This window comes from Xenopus tropicalis, chromosome 1, assembly GCF_000004195.4.
Source record: "Xenopus tropicalis strain Nigerian chromosome 1, UCB_Xtro_10.0, whole genome shotgun sequence".
Classification (NCBI taxonomy): Eukaryota; Metazoa; Chordata; class Amphibia; order Anura; family Pipidae; genus Xenopus; species Xenopus tropicalis.
The window spans coordinates 27,783,324-27,797,258 of record NC_030677.2 but is presented as its reverse complement, the minus strand read 5'-3'; the positions used below and the strand labels follow the sequence as shown (position 1 = coordinate 27,797,258).

The 13,935-nt window shown below is 39.0% G+C and overlaps 1 protein-coding gene across 4 annotated transcripts in view; it reads right to left on the bottom strand.

The window, feature by feature from the left end:
- Positions 1-221: 221 nt before the first annotated feature.
- The window catches only part of cpeb2 (cytoplasmic polyadenylation element binding protein 2), a 52,460-nt gene continuing 38,746 nt past the window's right edge, over positions 222-13,935 (bottom strand). For all 4 annotated transcript variants that reach the window (XM_002938640.5, XM_004911232.4, XM_004911230.4 and 1 more), the window contains 6 exons: positions 12,371-12,541; positions 11,379-11,468; positions 8,069-8,187; positions 7,379-7,493; positions 5,367-5,548; positions 222-4,233 (listed from right to left, as the gene is read on the bottom strand). In XM_002938640.5, the coding sequence (XP_002938686.3) occupies positions 4,006-4,233; positions 5,367-5,548; positions 7,379-7,493; positions 8,069-8,187; positions 11,379-11,468; positions 12,371-12,541 (905 nt within the window). In that variant the 3' untranslated portion in view covers positions 222-4,005. The remainder of the gene's footprint in view (positions 4,234-5,366; positions 5,549-7,378; positions 7,494-8,068; positions 8,188-11,378; positions 11,469-12,370; positions 12,542-13,935) is intronic.

Here is a 13,935-nt window from a genome sequence, read left to right as displayed (position 1 = left end):
TTGATCCCAACTAAGATATAATTACCCCTTATTGGGGCAGAACAGCCCTATTGGGTTTATTTAAATGATTTTTAGCAGACTTAAGTTATGGAGATACAAATTACGGAAACATCCCTTATCCGGAGTACCCCGGGTCCCGAGCATTCTGGATAACAGGTCCCATATCTGTACCTGACATGCCAGTCCCAGTGCAACAAGCAGAAAGGCAATAAACCAACACGTGCCAATAACTTAAGTTTATTAGTCAGTCAACAATATTACAAATATTTAAAAATTACTTAATATAAATAGTTGGCAGCAAACTATTTCATTACAGAGTTAAATTACCAGTACAACAGACAGACTGGAGATTTAGACACCTGGAAGATAACAGTAAAATTGAAACTAAATTATTTCAAATTAAAAAAAAAAATACAAAAAATAAAAATCAAGCTGAAGGCAATCACCTAGTGTCCTTAAAAGCATGGGCTCTTAAATATATAGAAAAGAAAACTGCTTTAATACCCCCAAAAATATAAAATAAATCAACTAAATTATTTGCATATCAAAGAACCTTTAATAATTACAATCCAAACACTCTCCGTAAGCCACTTGTGCCATTCTATACAGAAACTCTGAATTAGAAACTAGTTGCTTTAATAGTACAAAGATTTCAGCTCCAAAAATAATTAAAAATAAAATAAAACTTTAGCAATTAGCGTCATAAAATTATATTTTTTCCCACAAAAAAATACAAAATGATATTAATGACCAGAATATTACTTCTAATAAAAAAAAAACAAAAAACAGGAAAAAAAAAAACAAAGAAAAACAAAGAAAAAACAACAAAATAGAAATATGCATGAAAAAAGTCTCTCCTTTTGTTAGCAAAACACTATCCAAAATAACTACAATCATTTACATCAGTACAAAGATTTCTGGATTTAAAAAATAGTTGCAATGACAAAAGGGGTTATTCTTTTTTTGACAGTAAAAAATGACACTGTGGATAAAATCTGCAAAATATGCAATGAAAAAAATAAATTTGCATTAAAAAGGTTTACACTGTTTTTTTTTTTTTTATACAAATATTAGAAACAGTATTGCACATCACAACACAGAATCGAGGTTAGTCAGCCTTCCAAAATGTGTTATATTCAAGTTTTTGTAGCATCTTTGAGGAGAGGCTTTGTGCAGCCAGATGCAACAGGGATACAATATCAAGTGTTGTCCATTCACAAATATATAAATGCTAAATGTTTCCTTCTTAACAAAAAGTGTGGATTTTTTTTTTTTAAAGTTTTTTTCCTCCATAGTCATATACCCTTGGGTAGCAATATGCACGTAGGGGGAACAAAAGTGAAGCTTTAAAAATATAAAAATACAATCAAAATCAACTAGCAATCTTCTACAAAAATAGTAAAATAAATATGATTTATAAAAAATCCAATACAGTGTTTAACAATTAGAAAATAAGATTTTACTACACACACACGGACATGCACACAGAAAGTGGGGTTAAGAGGAGCCTTCGCTGCTCCGCGTAGAAGTGAAATGACATTTTTTCCCAAAAGAAAACTTTCTACCGCTCTCCTCTTTCCAATTAAGGATATTTTTGTTTTTCCCATAGATTATTTTGCTAAATATTTGTTAGTAAGGGATCTCTTTTCTCTAATCAATACCTCAATTGTTTTCTCTGAATTTTTCTTGGGGTGTTCGTTTCGTTTCCCATTCTGTATTTAAATCAGCTTATTTCAAATAAAACAAAGGTTTACAAAGGAAAACCCAAAACAACTGAGGTATAGCGACTGCTAAAACAAGTGTGCTTCCAATTTCCAAGGAATATCTTGTCTCGGATATAAAACATAGTGCATAACAAAGTCAATGATTTTTTTTTGGGTTAGGCAAGGGGCGAAGCTTTTTTTTTTTTCCAGACTTAATGTTAATGCGATCCCGAAAAACATTTAGGAGGAGATCTGGGTTAAGCGACGGGGAAGAAAGAGGGGACTTTGACAAATAAATTAGAAAAGAAAAGCACTTCTTAGAACAGCATCAATTTCAAACATTTAAAACGCGAACTACGACCACAATAAAACGGTTAACGGGAGACAGGAATCACATATTTTACAGTACAAAAAAAAGCACGCTGTTGACAACCGATAAGACCACAAATTTTCGTACACAGAAGATTGTCCCAAGGGCTTGCACAGAATACCCTTTTTTTTTTCCATTCCTTCTAGTAATTCTGTGATAAATTGGTAGATTTGTGGAGTAAAAACATTATTAGATCATATTTCCTTTGTTTTTTTGGGCTAGTTGCATAACCTCCTGACTTATGGAATTTAGAACTCAGTCCAATGTTATTCTGCACTATAAAATAAAGTTGACTTTATATTGTCATTAAAAATATGAATAGTGATAATAATTAAAAAAAAAATTAGATTGCGACTGTCATTAAACTTCCATGTAACAGGCAGTTATGTTTTATAAGGAGTAGAATATAAAATATAAAATATAAAATAAAAAGCCATAATCATATGCAAAAGGAACCATGTCACATGTCACTGTTGTCTTAAAGGTAAAGGGATCTTGTTATGCAACTAGCCGTCTGTATAATATTATCTCCATTTTGACTTATTATTATTTATTTTTGTTTTAACTAAAGCGTCAAGCATTTGTATAAACGTATACGTAGATAAATAGCCTGCGGGTTATACATTTGGTGACTGATTAAAAGTGTGCTGGCCATCTTTGGTTTTCTTTATTTTAAAGGAAGTCTTCATTAATATTTTAACGTATGGGGGAGCTTAATTAACGCTCTTTCAGAAGATTTGAACTTTCTATTTTTTTTTTGCGTTTTTTTTCTCCTTTTTTTTCTGCTACATCACGTCACAAGCATCAGAACTGCACGCCACAACAATTGCACTGGGATTACGAGATTAACATCCAATCTTTTTTAGAAAATTGAAGTCCACTACCGACCAGGACACAAAAATGGCTGCACTTACTGATCTAAAAACTAATAGATTGCATATTGTACACATGTAAGGACATTTTTTTTCTTTTCTTACGTCAGTCACGATAACGCATGCAAATATGCTTTTTTTTGTTAACAAAATGTTTTGTTATTTACTCATGCTACTGTACCTAGTTTCAAAAGCTTTTTGTTTTTTTCTGCAATACCGTATCTGTGGTTAATAGTTCTAGTGCATGCATATGGTGTAGACACGTAGGTAAACATGCATAATTCACATTCTAAAACTATGGCAGTCTAGGCCATATTGTGCTGCATTTGTCTGCAATGCAGTTTATTTGAAAACTTTTTCAATCCTGTATTAATAGGTGGCATTACACACAACACCTATATAGCAGCAAAGCTAATACAGCTTATGATTAAAAATGTTTTAAAAATAGCTAATAAATCAGATTATCTTGAGGTATTATTTTCTTGCAAGTCAAAATGGAGAGCAAAAAAAAAAAAAAAAAATCAACCCTAATATTTTTTTTTTTCTCTTTTTTGTTTTTCGTTTTACCTTTACATACACACTTAAAATAGCAACGATAAAAAATAAGCTTTTTAGTAGCAGACATATTCCATTTTCACTATTAATTTGCTACCTTTGGTAAATTACTGGGGCTGATCTTGAAGTTAAAAACCCAAATGTAGAAATAAGTGCACGCTTCACCCATAAATATAGCAGCAGACTGCCCCTACGCAAAAGAAAAAAAAAAAACATTCCCCATTATCTAGTTTAGCATTACATATAAAAAAAGAACTTGGAAAAAAATATATATATAAAAAAAATTTGACATGAAAAAATATCACACAAAATTAGAAAGCCTGAGATGTAGGGTTTTGGTGAAAAACAAGAGGCTTAGTGTTTTGGCTGCTGATAACGATGCATGTATTGAGGGCGGGAGGGGGGAAAGCAGAAGAATGCACTTATTTCTTCTGCACTTAAATTATCGTCAAAACCAGTAAGCCGCATGCACCCTTTTCTCAGTAAGAAGTGGGCAAAGCAATGCTTAGTTCCAGCGGAAGTGGATCTGGCGAGGCCGGTCGGCTCCTTCCTTCACCAGCGGCTTGTGGAATTCCCGGCCGGCACGAGAGTGGATATTCGCCCAGCAGAACTCACAATAATACTGCAGGCAAGTGACATTGGCACAGAAAAATGGAGCAAATTTCCCACCGCAGCGGGCCCCCTGGCATTCGTCACACATCTGGTCATCTAACACGTATGGCTTCACCTCCACCTAGAATTACAAACATAGGTACACAGATGAGAGACAGAGTATTTGGACATCACCTAGTCATGTTCTGTCTGTACAAGCTTGCTGGTGCTTCCTGTGCCTGTCTGGTACTGTGGATTCCTCTGGTCAGCTGTAAGGTCAAGGCACATCGCCAAACCCTTCATTTGGGTTGTAAAAAATAAATGACTAAACTCAATTCACTGTGGCACTAAATAGAATTATGGGACTAAAGCTGGCCATACACCCACTGATATTGTGCGAAACCTCGTTTCGTATGATATTCGGTGTGTGTATGGCGATTAATGAGACGACTGAGATTGTAAAAGCCTTGGATATCGTTCGTCTCGTCGACCGGATGGGACAAAAGATTTCAACGGTGCCCGAGCAAAATCTGGGTTTAGGGCTGAATGTTAGGTGGAGGGAGAAACCCTATTGTTTCTACCTCCATATCTGATGACTCAGCCCTAAACGTCAATGGAGGGAACGAAGGATCTTTCCTGCGACCAATCGTAATTGGTATGTATATGGCCACCTTAAAGCTGCTCCTAAACGGACATTTGCTACAGACACTGTCAAGAGAGGCTGAGCTGGTGGCCTGCTGGCCCATGTATAGGCACTAATCAGTTGCAGCCATCGCAAATATAACATCTTATTCAAATACTGATCTGGTCTTGGATGGGCCGAATGTTCAGATCAACCCAGTTTGACCCAGCACTTGGTTAACCAAATTGGGAAAAGAGTTGACCTGGCCAGATGAGCAGAAGTTTTTGTTGGTGGCCAACTTATAAATGAATCTCTATAGGCATGAGATGATAATAGGACAAACAGTTACACTTGCATAATAATATATTGGTATCTTATTTTATACAGGTAAGCAAAAAGTTAAAAAGATAAGGGAACTATCCGTATTTTGGATCAACATATACACACACAAGACAGTGTTTTATGGTTAGAGAAAAATGGGAATCATTTTTTAAAAAGAATAATTATTTGATTAAAATGGAGTTTATGGGCGATGCCCTTCCTGTAATTTAGAGCTTTCTGGGTAACTGATCCAATACCTGTACAGACTAAAAGGCAAATCACACCTATATACAATTAGGTATATAGAGATATTCCAAAAGAAAGAAACCTACTCTTTTATCAATGTCACCATGCTGAAGTTGAACAAATCGAGCACTGATGGCTGCAATGTAACTCTGCTGATTGGAGAATGCAACCCGGCCAGCTCCTTTGGGATACTTCAGTTCTGGATCTGTATCAATTCCTGCATAGCAAACTCCTCCATAGAGACGATCCATGATCATAGCTAGTTCCACTGTAGAGAAAAGAGAGCATTCATTATCATTGGGAAAGCCCAACTTGGACAGAGGGGTATACCTGGTGTATATATTGCCGTCTATAGTTGGTGGGAGTTATAATTCAGCAAAATATTTGAGCAAACGTGCAAATCACAAGTAAAATTCCATCCTGTTTTACACACTGAGGTTCTGCCCAAACCCCATGCATTCATTCTAATCTGATCAATACATTGATCTGGTATATTGTTACAGTTACCTAGTTTCATGTAAACTGAATTAGCGGTTTCTTAGGAGAAATCAATTAAACGCATAGTTGGGATGGATGCAGCTAAACAACAACCCAAAAGAAAAACAGTTTGGCCTGGGAAAGCCTTTGATGCAAGGTAACCTCGCAACTAGGGCCAACTCCATGGGAGAGAAACAACTGTTTAGTTGCCTTGACTACATTTGTTTCATTGCGATGTGACTGTGAATACAGTTATGTTTAGAAGAGTTCAATAAACAGAAAATAAATGATCTGGATACCAGAGCCCTTTGTTACACAGTATAATATCTATGATTAGAAAATGAGTGGGTGGAAAACAGAATGTATATTAATACACTGTATGTGACAGAAGAATCTGAACAATGGTTCCTTGAGGGAACTTAGTACATTTGCATACAAAGCCAATGCTAAACTTTTAAATCCATGTAAACGAAGAAACAGACACTGCCCTTCCACAACAGACTGCTAGGCTTCTATAGACACCACCTCCCTACTATACCTGCTATCCCACAGCCCCAGTCCCTTCCCAGAGGCTATTATCCCCCCACTGCTACTATAGGCACCATCTCTCCCTACTATACCTGCTATCCCACAGCGACAGTCCCTTCCCAGAGGCTATTATCCCACTGCTACTATAGGCACCATCTCTCCCTACTATACCTGCTATCCCACAGCCACAGTCCCTTCCCAGAGGCTATTATCCCACTGCTACTATAGGCACCATCTCTCCCTACTATACCTGCTATCCCACAGCCACAGTCCCTTCCCAGAGGCTATTATCCCCCACTGCTACTATAGGCACCATCTCTCCCTACTATACCTGCTATCCCACAGCCCCTTCCCAGAGGCTATTATCCCCCCCACTGCTACTATAGGCACCATCTCTCTCTACTATACCTGCTATCCCACAGCCCCAGTCCCTTCCCAGAGGCTATTATCCCTCCACTGCTACTATAGGCACCATCTCTCCCTACTATACCTGCTATCCCACAGCCCCAGTCCCTTCCCAGAGGCTATTATCCCCCCACTGCTACTATAGGCACCATCTCTCCCTACTATACCTGCTATCCCACAGCCCCAGTCCCTTACCAGAGGCTATTATCCCCCCACTGCTACTATAGGCACCATCTCTCCCTACTATACCTGCTATCCCACAGCCCCAGTCCCTTCCCAGAGGCTATTATCCCTCCACTGCTACTATAGGCACCATCTCTCCCTACTATACCTGCTATCCCACAGCCCCAGTCCCTTCCCAGAGGCTATTATCCCACTGCTACTATAGGCACCATCTCTCCCTACTATACCTGCTATCCCACAGCCCCAGTCCCTTACCAGAGGCTATTATCCCCCCACTGCTACTATAGGCACCATCTCTCCCTACTATACCTGCTATCCCACAGCCCCAGTCCCTTCCCAGAGGCTATTATCCCCCCACTGCTACTATAGGCACCATCTCTCCCTACTATACCTGCTATCCCACAGCCACAGTCCCTTCCCAAAGGATACAACAGACTAATGAATTGAGGTTTTCATGCATTGAAAAAACAAATCAACATATGAGTTTTATAATTCTAGTCCTTACCAGCTCTCAGTGGCCGGGGAACACCTCCAACAAATATAGTCTTCCGGGGATCAAGAGGCTGTGATCCATCCATCACAAAGTCGCTGTCACTCAAATTCCAAGGTCGAATCTGAACCTGTTTAAAAAAGCAACATGAAAAACACTGGTTAGTAATGTGTTGCCGAAGAAATCATCTGCCTTTTATTCTTAGTGTAACTACAGTATGTACCCCAGTATATACCTTTGCTCCTCCTGTCCACTATACATAAACTATAAAAATCTTTTCACAATAACCAACCACACTTTCGCTCACTACTGCTCACTGGGAGCCCAGAAGGGTTGAGCAGAACCTTGAAGCATTCGCTGAGCATAGGGCTGGTGTATGTACTGAAGGGTACACCTGTTGTAATAAACTATTGCAGCTCAATTCAGATTAGGGCTGCAGCTGTCACTTAACAGGACAGAGATATAATGATTAATGCAAATCATGCAATGTAAGACCAAACACTACATTGCTTGAAAATAAAATACCAAGAATGCAGTATTTTTTAATCAAAGCTAAGAATAATACAATAGCCAGGTTCAGAGTCTTTTCATACAACACAACAATTATTCTCCTTTAATTCTTCTCTGCATTAGAAGGATAACCCTGCCTGGAAATGGTACAAATGTTCGATTCCTACTGCCTGAGAAACCATTCTCTTTACTCACTGGCTTGTCCTTGATGGTAGGGCTTGAAACACACAGATAGAGTTTTCCTTCCTCTTCAATGCAGGCATCAATCAATGCTTGAACGGAACTTTCCTCTTGGAAAAGAAGAAATGCGTAACCTGCAGCAGTGGAAACACAAAGCACCATTATATTCATGTTGGAAACATTTTCACCCACTAAATGGCACAAATAATAAGGAACAAGTCAAATACTGCCAATAAGGTGAAGAAAAATTCCTGCTGTGGTCTGTTCCTGCTGTATGAGCGAACCTGTTCCACACAAGCACCTAATAGGCTAAGATTATATTCCCTGTTGCTGGGTGGAAGGGCAGTTTCTTGGCTCATATAGCCATAGGGATTTGTAATAACAGAATAAGAGGGTTAAGTAATAAAAGGCACTAAAGGTCCCCATACAAATGAAGATCCGCTCGCTTGGTGAGATCGCCAAGCGAGCGGATCTTCACCCGATATCCCCCACCTACGGGATGGGCGATATCGGGGAACATGTAGGCTAATTCAATCATTTGGCCCTGGGACCAAATGATCGAATTATATTGGCAGCAGTGGGTCAGTCGGTTAGGGGACTGCATCAACGAGCTGATGCGGTCCCCGATCAGACTAGATTTTGAAACCTGCCCGATCGAGATCTGGCCAATTTCAGGCCAGATATCGGTCGGGCAGTCCTGTCGGTAATGCCCATACATGGGCCGATTAGCTGCCGATATCGGTCCCTTAGAATTGGCTGTGTGTGGGGACCTTAAGTTTGCACAGGAGCAGTAACCCATAGCAACCAGGTAGAATGTATTGGTCATCTGCTTAAAAGCAAATATATTATTGGTTGCTATGGGTTACTGCTACTGGGCAAATTTGGTTGCTTTTATTACATATGAGGGTAAGTATTCTACTGTACACAGTATTGCAGCCAATGTAACTTAAAGTGGCATGAGTGGGACAAAAGGCTCTGTGATTCCTGGATGATCACATGGGGTTCTTGTGCCAATTTTCATGGTTTCAGCTTAAGCAAGTTGATTCTGGCCGGTACAAATTAGATTATCTCCTTTTTAAAATTGTACATGGACAAAAGCCATTGTCTGCTAAAAAAAAAAAAACCTTATACAGGGCATGTACTTTAGATCTTCATGGAACTATAGCAGATATAAGAAACGTTGATATATCTGTCACTTTGTGTGCCAAGGGGGGCTGGGCTGGAATAATGCAAGACCTCATAATGGGAATAGAACTGAAGAATTTAGACAACCGCTGCTGTAACAAGTCACACAAAACACAACAAGGGCCTTGCTATGGTGTAAGGCACATGAAAAGTTGCCCCCCCTCTTTATAAGTTAGAATTCCAGCTGCTTGCGGTAAGTCACAATGTGCAAGCACTAGTGATGCAGGGAGTCCTGCTTTATATTCTCTTTCCTCTGTGTTAATTGCATACTAGGCAATAGCCCAAAGTCAATTATCATAATAAGAACAGTACATCTGGCAGCCTTTTTTCTCCTATGGCCAAAACAGTTCCCTTTCCAAAATGAAATTATCTGTTAGTATCCTTAAACGGAAATCCCGGCAAAGGTGACCAACCAAATGTTTTAGCAGCTCAGGGCTCTCCAAATGGAGAACAGCCAACAGAATTTTATAGCCCCTAACACAGTACAAGAGTTGCACTGGCTTCTTTGTATATCAGCATTTTAAAATTTTCCAGTCCCACAAAACGGAGATCAGGTGGACATTTTATTCAGTGGACATTATACATGCTGCAAAAAAAAAAAAAAATGAGTTGGTGGAGAAAGGGGAGACTTGCCCAATGCAGGAAGTATGGAGCCCCCAATTTCCCAGCATCTCTGGTGCTAAGGCTAATGCCACACCTGGTGCTTTCTCACAATACCAATGCAGCCTAAATATGTCCAGGACTGCAGACAGTAACAGCTATGGTATCCTCCTATCAAAGGGGCCTTGATTTGGTCTTTAACCATTAGTGGGTGCAGGTATGGTGGGAATTTGAGTTATATTAATGTTTCCTCTCCCGGCTGAGTACACACCATAGCTTAAGACAAGGTCAACAAGGGCAAGCCTGAAGCTTAGTCATACCCAGTATCAAATGTAAAGATTAAACAAATTAATAATACTTCTTTGGCTAACTTTATCCAGGGAAGCGTTTACAAGGCCCATTGGCTTATTCATTTCATGCTCAGCCTTGAATATCAGTAGGTTATAGACCACTGCAAACTGGTACTCATTTACCAAATTTGCACCTAAAGAACAGCATTGGCTATTCTTTAGTAGACCGATCAAATTATGCATTGGTGTACTGGCGCTAAATTGGCCAGTGTTAGTATAGGAGCCATGCGAGCCATTCAGAAAAATCAGCTTTGATAAAGCAAGATTATGCAGGCTTTATATGCTTTCTACAGGGACTTGTTTAAGCATGAGTCTGTTAAACGGTGTGTAACTCAGTTTGCTGCAATATTATATCTGGGCATGTAGGGGGCAGTATGAGTCCCCCCCCCCCCTTGCCCAAGAGCCCATGGAGACATGGTTAAAAAATAAATCCATCTGTTACCCACTTTTTGAAATGCAGACCTGCTGAAAAGTCCCCAGCTGTCCAGCATGGAGCAGCCTTGCAAAGGGCAACTAGATCAGCTATTTATAAACAGAAGGCTCAAATTAGCCAGCCTACTATAGGTTAGCAGAAGTCTGCAAGGATTATTTAAAGGCTGCCACACCGCCATAATGCCAGGCATTCCCAGGGTGTTGCATGCCAACACTCCACGATTATACAGAGGCGCCTCCAGCTTTCTCATCCATTTAAAAGAGAGGAAATCATACAAGGGGGACATACAAATGCTGCGTTTAATAGCAATTACATTTGCAAATAATGTTTAATGCATTTTAAAAAGCTGCTTAGACTTATATTTATACAAATAAATGGGTGTTTATTGAAGGCAGATTAGAGGTGTGTAGCATGCAATTTGCACAACTAAAAATAGCTGAAGGGTATCATGGGATTCTGGGAGTGGTACTGCTCATCAGGAGGCAGACTGGGCAAAGCTATTGGATGTAATAGCTTTAGCATTGTATTTAGGGAAGATTTATCTATGCAGCTTGTTCTTCCAATAGTACAGGGGTGGGCGAACTGCGGCCCACGGGCCACGCCCGTTGGCCTTCTTAATCTGGCCCACCGAGCACAAAGGAATGGAACAATAAATCCATATGGTTAGCAGCTTGAAAAGCTAAGCAGGCTCTTTGGGTGCTAACAAACATAGCAGGCATAGGGTGTAAAACGCAATATGATGTACAGAGTGTCTTACCTTTAGGTGGAAAGTAGGATTTGCTTTCTGCTTTATGGGGCCAATCAACTACTAAGGGGCCAAAACGGCGGAAACTGGCGGTGATCTCATCTAGGAAAACAAAAAAGGAAAGATAGCAGCATTAGCAATTACTCTTAAGGTGGCCATACACTTTCTATGGAAAGTGTACAGACAGGTGATCATATGTACAGGAAATATAGTATGAAAGGGGGGGGGGGGGTGGTGACCAACAGTGGACTAATAAAAGGGGGCTTGAATGCAGCAAGGGTTCAGAAAAATGCTAATACCAAATCCAGGGTTTGACCCAATTCTTAAACCAATCCTAGATTCAAAACAACCTTTCCTTGTTTAGCTCTATCACACATATACAATCCCTAGGGACACCAACAGACATTCATAAAGATTCTCTGTTGCGCTCCATATCGTCTGCCATTTTCTCATTGATGGTACATTTTCCAGCATCAAAGTCCACTCTCGTGGGGACAGGCAGAAAATGATGTTAGGGCAAGAGAAACAAATGAGGCAGTGTCTTAAAAATAAAAAATAATGGCAAAACAGATAACAGAAAATAGCTCCATTGTTGGTTCTGATGTTGTACAAAGCCCCCTCCACTGAATGTAATTTCATTATATGCATTGAACTCAGCCCAAGTCAATTATTTTCGAAGGCTTTCATATTTTTTTTTTAACTTTGAAAGGAAATGTTGTTAAAATTGCAGAACTCTACCGTTAAAGTGACACGTTGGGGCCAATAGTATTAATAGTTTGGCTCGAAATGAGAATATACTAAACCTATATAAAATCTATATTTCTTGCTTCTCAAATTCCTTTCCAGTACCATCTATCTAAGCTATGCTATGTTATTAAAAATGTAGAACAAACTGACCACACTCTGTAGGATATTGAATAAGAGGACATGCCGCAGCAGTAGAACAATTATCTTGTTGCTGATACAGAGGGTTGCATTTCCCGGCAGCGTTCAAAATAACTCACCTTCATCAATATCTGGTGGAAGGCCGCCGACAAACACCTTCCTTGAGAAGCGCTCAATTCTCTCCCCATTCTGGTGTCCAGAATAGCAATTGGGAGAGTTCAGAACCCCAACTTGGTCATTATGTCCATCATCCAGCAAACCATCGTCTAAAGGGAACAGGGAAGAGCGTCCTGAAAAGGAATGAGAAAATACAGGTTATACATGATCTTCTCAGTATTGCTCAACTAGTGCAACCTGGAACAGGAATCAGTAATGATAACGATGGCTGCTTTATCTGCCATAACTTTGCATGCTTGATGCTTGTTATTGGGTTCTATGATTATAATCCTTTACTATATCTGAAGTTTGGCCGGTGCTGTTTTTTTACAAGGAAAACACCAGATGTACGGTTATTTTTAGACAAATCTGACCAGGGCACTATCTTCAAGAAGTTTGTATGTGTGCTCCTTGCTTGCATGGGTTTCCTCACACAACTTATTGTACAGGTATGGGACCTGTTACCCAGAATGCTCGGACCTGGGGTTTTCTGAAAAAGGGGGTTTTCCATAAATTGGATCTCCATACCTTGTCTACTAAAAAAAACAAATGTACACATTAAACCCAATAGGACTGTTCTGCCCCCAATAAGGATTAATTATATCTTAGTTGGGATCAAGTACAGGAACTGTTTTATTATTACAGAGAAAAGGGAATCATTTAACCATTAAATAAACCCAATAGGGATGTTCTGCCCCCAATAAGGGGTAATTATATCTTAGTTTGGATCAAATACAAGGTATTGTTTTATTATTACAGAGAAAAAGGAAATCTTTTTAAAAAAAATTTGAATTATTTGATTATAATGGAGTCTATGGGAGATGGCCTTCCCGTACTTTGGAACTTTCTGGATAACGAGTTTACATTATTATTATTATTTATTTATAAAGCGCCAACATATTCCGCAGCGCTGTAAATATAATAGATTCTAAACTTGTACAATTACTGTCAATGCTTTTTTTCCAGCATTTCGTTCCCTATGTACAATAAAACATTCAGGCACAAAATCAAGAATATAATTTACAAAAGTACTTAGAAGAATACTCTGAGCAATTTTCACTGTGTGGGTGGGTATATTACCACTTAAAAGTTACATTTTAACTTAATTTCTTTAAATAAACTATGAAGAAGACTTTATGGTACAATTGGTCAAATGGGTTTTTGTGATTTTTTTTTTTTAGGCCAGTTAAGAGAATTACTGAAAACATATTATCCTGTACAGAAATATATATATATAAGAATAGGTTTTGCTCTGGTTACAGAAATGACCATGCAGAATTTATAGTTTTATGACCATTGGGCAGATGGCTGCAAGATACCATTTAATGTTATGTCTTATGTGTGTAAACAAACATGCCTACTGGGTAGTTCTGCCCTTACCACAATGGGTTAATCTGCCAGCAATAATGCTGCAGATTCATTACCCTGAAAACTAAATCAGGAGGCATGTTTAGTGCACTGAAGGTCATATATCTGTGATTAAGGGCAGAGCTGAGCCAAGTAATCTGTAATTATAATAAATGACTTG